The sequence below is a fragment of the Poromitra crassiceps genome, assembly GCF_964638095.1.
Source record: "Poromitra crassiceps genome assembly, chromosome: 9".
Classification (NCBI taxonomy): domain Eukaryota; kingdom Metazoa; phylum Chordata; class Actinopteri; order Beryciformes; family Melamphaidae; genus Poromitra; species Poromitra crassiceps.
The window spans coordinates 36,460,848-36,471,370 of record NC_139630.1 but is presented as its reverse complement, the minus strand read 5'-3'; the positions used below and the strand labels follow the sequence as shown (position 1 = coordinate 36,471,370).

Genomic DNA, 10,523 nt, shown 5'->3' with positions numbered 1-10,523 from the left:
AGGGGTTGAACGTGGAGGGGGATGTGAACTCGCTGATTCTGAGGAACCCATAAAAGGCCAGGGAAAATACGCACTCAAAGAGGATGTCTAGAAAGGTGGAGTGAATGCCTTGTCTGAGGTGGTTAGCAAGTGCCGTAGCATGGGGAGAGTAACGGGACGCCGGGAGTCGGGGGCAGACGGAAAAGCTTTTGAAATGCCTTTTAATAGTAGTTTAACAACTGGATTTAAAAATAGACTGGGAAATGCCGGGTCGAGGACCTGGCGTAAAATTGGATGCCTGCCACTAGGCTGCGAATGTATGGTGGGCGGAGGTGGCGGACATCTACGCAGAAAGTAATGAAGGCACATACTGAGGGAGAACGGGGTGAACGGGCAGGTTGACGGAGAGGCAGAACATGGCAAACATTCGCCAAGCCGCGTCGTAAGCTTTGATAGTGGAACTGGCCAATCCTTGCCTAATATAGGACTGAGCCGAGTGGAGTAAATGGGTGAGATGTGGATTGCGCTCTATGAGAGCATGAGGGCAGAAAAGGAGGGGTGAGGTGTCGGAGTCGAGTCCGCTTCGGGGTAGAGTCTGCGGAACGCCTGGAAATTGAAACGGGAGAGGTGATCAGCGATTATGTTAATGTGCCCGGGGGTGTGCCTGGCGACCATGATAAAATTATGGGTGACGGAAAGCCAGGTTAGGCGCCTGACGAAAGGCATGATGGCCGGGGAAGATGATCGTCCTTTATTGATGATGGCGACTACTGCAGCATTATCGCATTTGACTGCTATCCTTTTACGTGCCCAGAAGCGCCCCCATATGTGACAAGCAGCCACTATCGGGTACATTTCATATAATGCGGAGGACTGATCCAAGCCGGCAAACTGCTGCGGCCAAGTGCCAGCGAAGGGTCTACCAAGGCCACTGGTTCGCTGGCACTTGGCCGCAGCAGTTTGCCGGCTTGGATCAGTCCTCCGCATTATATGAAATGTAATTTTGAGGCTTACAATTAATCACATACTGTAAGACCCTAAATTACATAGTTAGAAGGTTTTTGTGAATTTCGGTTTCCAGGGTCTTTAATACTTGTGAAGGTTATCTTGAAGAATGACGAATAATTATTTTAGTGGCTTGGTTGGTCATTACTTTTTCTGCCCACTGGCCACTGCACAGTGCTATCAAGTGTTGGCCTGGGAATCAGATGCACCAGAGCTGCTTAAACGTTCATGTGAGGTCACATTGTAACCATCTGGGGGGGGAGAGAAAAAAACACACGTGACAACTGTGACAGCAAAAACAGGTACAACTTTAGAGTGCTAACGGGCATTTTGAACTTTATATTTTTTCTTCACCAGCCTCTTGTCAAGGTGGGGGAAAAGGCTTGACATTTGTCCCCACACATATCATTTGAAACAAACTCATTTTAAACTAATTTTGTTCTGGCGGCTGTAACTTATGTCATCCCAAAAAACAGTGCTTTTTGGAGTGGATAAGGAATGTCAACCATGTTGAGATGCAATCTTCCAGTTAATTGAAATGCCAGTACAAAGTGTAACAAATGTCTGGTGAAAAAAACAACACCAAAATGCCCCTGTTCATGTTCCTTTAAAATAAAGCTATTACCTCTTCCTTTCTCCAGTTAATCCGCAAAAAGCCCAATCCAAAACCCAATCCACCTGATGATGATGAGTTTCCAGCAGAGGTGGTCTACAAGAAGAACATACCCAAAACATAAAGCACCAACATATTTGAAAGTGGATTAAAAAAGTATTGACAAAGAATGATGTGCAAATAAATAAATAAATAAATCTTACCCTTGTGCCACTATCCCGTAACCTTTCTGCAAGTGCTAACCGGACCTGAAAATGTAGGCAAAATCATTTCCCCAAAATTAGTATACTGGTAGGCTACCAATGACTCAGCAGTTACTTACCTCTGCATCAGACATTTCTGATATAGATCTCTGTGTTAACTTAACTTAACTTAACTTTTAAAGCATGAACCCAGCAAACATTTTTCTCTGCCTGCGTCAAGGTGAACGAATCCAATAGACGTTGGTTCAGGACGTGAAATTATTATGACCATTGGCCGACATTAAAACAGAATCTTAAGGAATGGTGATTTCGAGGAAAACATATTTTCGAGTGGTTTTACAAGGTATTCGTAACCCATGCGTAGCCATAATTTAGCTCCCAATTGGACCAGCTATTTTCTTCTAGCCAAAACAGTTTCATTGTCGTTTTTGCCTACTAGCCTGTAAGATGCATAATATCCATCATGTTTGCAATGTCATGTCAATAATACCCACTGAGCAGCAACCGGGATTCAGTGTTGATTTCTAGTTGAAAATATTCAGTCTGACTGTCCTCTTTCAACCAACTAAAATGCACTTAACATCAACATGTCACAAAACACAAACTGTTTAGTTAATCATTTGATGAGTTGCTCAGTTGTAGCTTGATAGAGAGATGATATTGATTAGTGTGAAAGTATTTCTACAAAGTCATATTGCGTTGGGTGGCGAAATGTTGTACGCATTTATGTTTAATCTACACATTTGATCAAATTATGAAACTAACGACTGTGTGGTGCAAAGAAGCTTCCAGGACACCAAATTGGGAGCACTTCTATACATTCAGGCGGTGTCTCCTCATACACTTGTGGCCAATACGTCAGCATGGGGGAAATCCTCCCGTTCTTCCCAGCCAGCATAGTTAGCATTTAGCTGCTAGTCCAGCCCAGGCAGACAGGATCGGGGATTCAACCACCGCAGTAAATGCACATCTGAACAGACGTCTATGTACAGTACCTGCTCTTGAATCCCCAATCCTGTAGTGTAGAGCCGCAGGACCATCCTTTGGTGAGTCAGCCTATTGAAATATATGGGGTTCTCCCCCCACTGTCTAGTCTCGCGCACCAGCCGAAGTAACATTTTGTGGGCATTCCCACACAGACCGACTATACATTAATGTTTAAAATAATATGAAACATCCACGTTATGGCTTACTGCTGTAATGCGAAAGTGGCAAGTCAGCTTCCACTGGAACTAACACTGTATGACTTGAGGATTATATACATTCTGAAATGTGTGCTTCACAATCAGAAGTTCTGTGGTTCTGGTTCTGGCTGTGGCTTTAGTTGCACATTGCCAGAGACACTGCGTAACGCGCCATCATTCAGAAACCACGCCCAAGACCAGAAACCACGCCCAAGACGGGGGAAAACGGAAACCCCCCCTCCAATCCTGGCGTTCTCCTATGTCACATGCATGGTTGCATGTGTAACGGCGTTGTGTAGGTCAGTGGTTCCCAACCTTTTTTGTCTTATTTACCCCTTGAGCTGTTTTTCCATGACAATAGTACCCCTCACTCATGCGTGTTGATGATTACATACAAGTAAATCTATACAAAATATGTTTCACTGAACTGCCGGTGTTTGGGCTTTTTAGTTGTTGTTTTTTGGCATTATCAGTAGCAGAACAGTGTAGCAGTTGACACTTGCCAGCAGAACTAGTTGCGGCACACACATCACATTTTAACAATGGTCTTATGAAATGACTTGGAATATATATATATTTATTTATCATTTTGGAGGTAAATTGTATTCCCCAATCATTCCAAGTACCCCCTGCAAGCTGCTCAAGTACCCCTAGGGGTACACGTACCCCTGGTTGGGAATCACTGGTGTAGGTGGTACTTGCAGCAACCCATGTCAAGGGCTTGTCCAGGGGTGGATTCGAACTGCCGACCCTCAGCTTGGGAGTCCAACATGTTAACCGCAACACCAAGAGAGCTAGCTCCCTTGGCAGAGCTGGTTAACATGCCTTTATACCTGGGGAGTGAGTTTAACCAATCCACTCGCTACCACTCGGGACTCACGAGGAATCCGTGCTGATTCAACTCGGTTACACATGTTGCACAAAAAGATCGTATATACGGAAGATGAACACTCCAACTTACTTCTTGACAGCTAGATCCACATTTTCCTTCTCGCCAATTCTCAATGGCTTCATTGTTTTGCTCAGGAGTACAAAAAAACTTTAACTGGCGATTTTTTACATTTGTTGTCTGCGCAGCCCAGCTTTTAGCTATGTTTAATTCAAGAAAATGACGCTGGTGCAGTCCCTCAAATCAACGGGAATCGACCTCCAGGACCAACGTGGATTCAACGATGATCGACGTCAAAATGTTTGGTGGGTAAAGCAACTATACACCGCGTTTCAACCTTATCTCTATCTCGCTAAAATCAGGATATAATGTTAAAGTGAAACACAGCAGCAGTTTTTTTTACGCTCTCCCTGTTTCTGGGGAACAGCTTCAGGATCTGCTCTGCCAAGGCTCCTAGAGCCAGTGATGTCACTTCTAGGACGTAGGGCACATCTTGAAGCTGCACTGGCTCGCATTAGCCTGACTCTGCCAGACGGGGGCGGTATCGTGTTCACAAGCTTTGTGAAAACAATACCGCCCCCATCTGGCTGTGTCAGGTTAGGCTCGCATGGCTGTTATTCAAACTACAGATTGTACTTAGTCATTTTTGTATGCGCATCCACAGGAGAATCAGATGGTGAGCTGTAATGAGCCTTAACGAGCCATACCAGCTGGCGGGGGCGGAGTCTCTGCCAGCAGATGAACAGGGAGTTCTCCATGCAGTAAACATGAAGGGAAGTTAAACATTATTCATCTGCATATACTACCCTCAATGTAATGATAAAGCTGGTTGTTCCTTTAAGACTTCTAACAGACAGACATACATACTGTACATACATACATACAAACACACATACATACCTTTTTATCCAATAATGTTACAAACACCAATATGAAGAAACCCTGTATAACGATACAAAGATTAGAACCTCAGCTAGGATGTGTCCTATGTTAAAATACAAACTCTTATTATTCAAAAACCTATTCAATATTTTAGAGTACCTATAATGCATAACACAGCATTAGTAACTACTTATCAATTACCTGCAGTGAATTGAAGAGTGCAAACACAATATGGATTCCTTTGTTGGAGGGGTCGACCATGGTTCCTACTCCCAGACCCCAAGTCATTCCGAACAAAGGTGTGAGGACGGCCAAGCTTCTAGCAATAACCACCAGCACATGTCTCTCCGCGGAGGCCCCGGCCGCGCTTCTGCTCCTCAACATTTTGTACATCACCACACACAGGATCAGCAGGTTTATGGCCACTACCAAGAGCGCAGGGATCACAAACGCCAGGAGAGCCTTGGAATCGTTCCAGTTCAGCCAGCAGACCTCGTCTCCTATGTACTGGTCACGGGGTGCAGTTACAGCTATAGTTATGATCACGATGATGAGAGGTGCCCCATAGCCTAGAGAGAAACCGATAGCCAGCTTGACTCTGTCAGACAAATCCTCCTCAAAGACGAAGACTATACGGTGGATCAATAACAGAGCAGACGCCAACATCCAGAAGAACAGGGCCAGGTAGAAGAAATGGATGAAGAATGTTGCCGCATTGCATGCTGGGGGATTATCAGCATTATCAGCATTGATGGAAGCCCCGATCATAAACCAAATGTCTGCAATTAGGAGAGACACGGCGATGTTAACGATGCAAACATGACGAATGTAGGGAGTGCTGTTCTTGCTTATTTCTCTCCATATGATGGCTTTGATGATGAGGCATATGACCAAGCAACCTATGGATATGCCCACGCCAACGTAGGTTATGACTTCCAAAGCTTCCTTAATATCTTTGGGAATGAAGGGTGACATAAGCACGGAGAACGAGGTGAGATGGTTGCAGTTGCAGGTGACAGTTTCGTTAATGTTGAACACCAACTCACATCCCTCGTCATCCCATCCGCCGAGACCGTTGAAGAGGCCGAAGTTCCAGAAGACACATTGAGGGTTGTCGAGGGTGTCGTTCTTTATGTCAAAGGTGAAGGACACATTGTTGATGGTACCGGTGGAGTTGACCAGAACCACATTTCCATTAATGGTGTTGACAGTCTCATTTCTTGCATTTCTTGCTGGGAGAACATTATCCATTGAGGCAAATGTGATGGTCGTGATTGAGCTTAAAGGGTTGTTAGAAGCTGGTATGTTTATCACCACGGAAGAGTTGAGATCAGCACTGAAGGAGTCTGTGAATGTGGTTTTGTTCAATACGATACGTTGTGTGGCAATTTCAAAGGAGTCATTGGTAAGAACACGTGATATACTCTCGATAGAAAACAATAAGTTTGAGCTGGGACTTTGAACTTCGGGAGTGTCAGTTCTTCTCTGTGAGCTGTTTTTGTCATTTAGAGTGTCCCATGTCGTCTTTGCGCCATCTGAGGTGAGCACATCTACAGTTTCCAGGACATTCTAAATACAAAGGAAAAGTATATTTTATGATGAGCAAGGCAGAAAAAGGTTAAACATAGACGTGATGGACATTGTTTTACAGAGGTGTACAACGCTAGCCTGATTCACATACCGTCATTAGGGCTTTATTTATTGGGGTAGATAAATTTGCCACCTGGCTCAGTATATCAACAATGCCACGAACGTTGTTGACTGATGAAACCACTTCCTCAGTGAAGTTGGCCGTGGCAAAGCTGAGTCGCCCCAAGAAAGCTGGAAGGTCGGCCGCAACCAAATCCTGAAATTTGAGAGGAAGAAAGCATTTATTGTAGAGTACGGTAATATGGTTGACATGGAATAGAGTGAACAGCTTTGTCTGTTTTGCGGTACAGATGCATGTTTTATCATCTTTTATCATCATCTTGATATAGAAAAAAAGAAAAGAAAAAAAGATACTCCTAATTTTGGTGCCCTAATAGAGTTCAACACTCACGTGACTTTCCGTGAGGTCTCCCGGTCCGGAAGTGACTTCCCCATTCATTTTCTCCATAGACATTTCGAAAGATCATTATATAACAAGTTTTGAGGCTGTAACCAAGCCAACCAGCGACCAAGTGAAATGTTTTATGGTCACTCACGATTCAGTGAGTGAGTGAGTGATTTCAGTGAGTGAGTGAGTGAGTGAGTGAGTGAGTGAGTGAGTGATTCAGTGAGGCTTGGTTACAGCCTTAAAACTTAGGGGCACTTTACACGAGGACGGTTTCCTATGGAAACGGGGAATTATTTTATCGTTAGTGCCTCTCTTTTAGACGGCGATGGCGAATTCGCGCTTAGGAAACGACACATTTTAAAACCACCCTCCAGAGTGGAATTGTTTGATGTAATCACTTTGGAACAGCACATTTCAGAAACTCTGACGTGCCTGCACAGGCGACACACGCGATTACGCCATAGCCGTGCGCAAGTTGACAACCAAATAAAACGTCAGTATGAATGAAGTTTGGCAACATTCAGAATTAAGCTACACTCTGCGGCCAACTTCAGTTACATGTTCAGAGCGTTACTGCTGCGAGGAGCCGATGGCTGTACCCGGTCGGCATTTAACGTTAGTTAACGGAAGCGTGTCCTGCAACGGACAATATTTTTACAAAACTCCTGTTAAAATTGTGCTTCAAACACTGCTACAATGATCATGTCATGTTTCCGTGTAGTTTAACGGCGAAAACGTTAAGTCGAACTTCTTTCTAGCAACATACCGTTGAAATAATTTATTTTAGTTGTGTCTTTGATTTACCAGAGTCGGGGAACGGACGCTACCGCTGGCGTCTTAACTGAAAGCTGCTCTTGTCCTGTTACGGACAGCTCACTCTGCGGCTCTGCTGGTTAGCAAGCCAGTTGTCTCGCTAGCCAGCCTCTCTCTCTGACGGAAAGGAAGAGAGGCTGGCTAGCGAGACTAGCAAGCCAGTAATAGTCAACAAAGAGTGGCTTGTAGTGGTCGCTGAGTCCCATTTTGCTGCATTATTGCCACATGCTGGCCTTGTTGTGTTTTAGACAAAACTAGCGTTAGCTAGCTAGCAAGCTAGCAACTTTAACGATCAGTAACTCTCGTCGCCCAAGCACGTCTTATGGCTTTCTGTCATCAAAGTCACTTTCCTAAAGTAATTTGACATGTTACCATGCACATATTCATATGAAATTCCACATATTGACACATATAGATGTATAAATTAGTTCCACTTTCACAAAGCGGCGATCCAGCATCTGAAATGCCTGCTAAAGTACCGGAAACCACGTCGAGAGACCTCTGACCCGGACGTGACGAAACAGGCGTCCAGGTGTCCGTTGCAGGACACGGTTACGCTACAAAAGCACGTCGACAGTGTTTTCTCACTGCCAGTAGCAGTAGGGTGACAGATCACAGTCAGCGCTCCCGGTCCTCGCTGCTCGTTAAAGATTTCCAATAGGCGTTATTCTGATAAACTGGTCACATATATGTTACATTCTCACCCGACAAATATTAAAACTTTAACAGTTTGGGGGGTTTTTTAGCTTGAAAAAAGCTTTTTGGCCAGTCTAAATGACTGCGGAAAGTGTACTCTACTTCCGCGTTTAAAGCGAAATTACGTCATGCAGTAAGCGTCCTTGTATGGGCAAACAATAAGGTGATCACACAGCCACCTAGCGACCTGGCATGTACATTACGGCGTTTTAAAAATTCAACAGCGCTCATGTAAACAGGGAGAAGGTGTGAAGGAAAAGGCGTGAAGGAAACGCTATTGTGTCGTTTCTTTAAGAAACTGTCCTCGTGTAAAGGGCCCCTCATTATATAAGGAAACGTCAATGGAGAAAATGAATGGGGAATTCACTTCCGGACCAGGAGACGTCACGGAACGTCACGTGACTGAATGTTGAGCTCTATACTTCTGGCTGTAGTGAGCGAAATACAAGTGAAATTTAACTATTCCTCCTTTTGCTTGGGACCACCTGAGGTCTTTACACCAATTTAGGAACCACTGTGCTGATGAGTCATGTAACTACAGTACTTTGCCTCAATTCAGGTCATTTACAACTGTTCAAAGACATGGCATCAAAGACATGGCATGCTGTACATCACAGACATTCCCAGGGTTAAGCTCCAACATCATGTGCCCCTAATGCTCCCATTAGATAGTTAACAACTAGTCTGTCTGGTGTCTGTATGGTTCTAGCTGCACTCAAAACATCTCTCTTGCCATAGTTGACATGGGTTCTGAATGTTGTCACCATCGTGAAATATAAATAGTTGGAGAACAATGTCACCTGTGATTCAGAAAGCAGTTCTACAATCACCCTCAGGGTACAGTTGTCTCGTGTAACTTCCCAGCGACCTCTCCCAGCAACATCTTCTTGACATGTTGCTGACTTCTCACCCTCCTCATCTGGTTTGCAGCCAGCTGTAGCCGCGTCACCGACCTTTCCATCACCAAATGTTTCATTTTCACAACTAGGTGCTGGAGAGGAAGAAGTCTTTGACCCAGTATTATTGGCAACAACACATTTTTTCTAAGTCCCCCACCCTTTTTTTGCATAGAAAATACTCTGGAATGTTTGCATCAACACTTACTATCTCTGGATATGATGAGTGTGATGGTCTCTTCAAATTCCCCTGTTGTTGTCGTCTCTTTACAAATGAATTGCTTTCGCTGCTCAGTCGGTTTACAGTCGGTAGGACCAATCTCATAATTATGGGTGATAGGGGCGATAGCAGAGCCTACACAGTCACATTAAACACTCAACTCAACATGGGAAAAATGTTATGTTTCAAATTGTGAATAATCAATCACTCACATTACATGACTGCTAAGTTTATTTATAGTAGCTTAGAATTAATATTTAATAAGCACAATAGAGTATATTATTTCAAACTGTTATATCTGAACTGCATTAACTGCAGCATGCAGAATATTTAAAGGAACACTCCGCCCATTTTCAACCAGCTTTGTATCATTAGAACATCAGTAGTATATCAGAAAACTGTAAATGGTTTTGAAGTCTGTCATTTAATTTGACAGTTATTGAGTGTTAAAGTGTGGACCAGTGACATCACTGGTCCACACTAACTCAAATTAATAACTCATTAACTCAAATCAACTCTCAATAACTGTCAAACATTCTGTCATTCATCTAGTTTGACAGTTATTGAGAGTTGATTTGAGTTAATGAGTTATTAATTTGAGTTAGTGTGGACCAGTGATGTCACTGGTCCACACTTTAACACTCAATAACTGTCAAATTAAATGACAGACTTCAAAACAATTTACAGTTTTCTTATATACTACTGATGTTCTAATGATACAAAGCTGGTTGAAAATGGGTGGAGTGTTCCTTTAAGCGATTCCAGTGGGGCTGATTTGCCTTTTTATGCTTGTTTGTTCCAAGTTTACCTATGGCAAGTTTTACACCAGCTTCGTCGTTTAGCTGGATCTGGAAGGGGGCGTTGACAGTGCATTTCAATGTCACTTCTTTTTCTTTAGTATCTCCATCCTGGCAAAAGACTTTTCTTGTGATGGGGGTCACCTGGACTCTAGGTGGAGTTTTGAGAGTTCCAGTCCGCACGAAAAAAATATCTTCGTCTCTTTGCCTCTCAGAAAACATTCATATTTTCCTGGACATAAAGGTGATCATCCATCATTGTTGAGGTCCAGCAATGTATATATATGTATATATATACACAGTACATA

At 43.6% G+C, this 10,523-nt stretch overlaps 1 protein-coding gene across 1 annotated transcript; it reads right to left on the bottom strand.

The window, feature by feature from the left end:
- Positions 1-986: 986 nt before the first annotated feature.
- Positions 987-9,549, bottom strand: LOC310782661 (adhesion G-protein coupled receptor F1-like). The gene is made up of 8 exons (XM_083643373.1): positions 9,407-9,549; positions 9,103-9,293; positions 6,437-6,601; positions 4,957-6,324; positions 4,774-4,815; positions 1,801-1,845; positions 1,610-1,693; positions 987-1,235 (listed from the first exon to the last, which is right to left on the bottom strand). Exons 3-8 carry the CDS (start codon positions 6,440-6,442, stop codon positions 1,221-1,223), a joined length of 1,560 nt encoding a protein of 519 aa, XP_083499499.1. The 5' UTR covers positions 6,443-6,601; positions 9,103-9,293; positions 9,407-9,549; the 3' UTR covers positions 987-1,220.
- Positions 9,550-10,523: the final 974 nt, after the last annotated feature.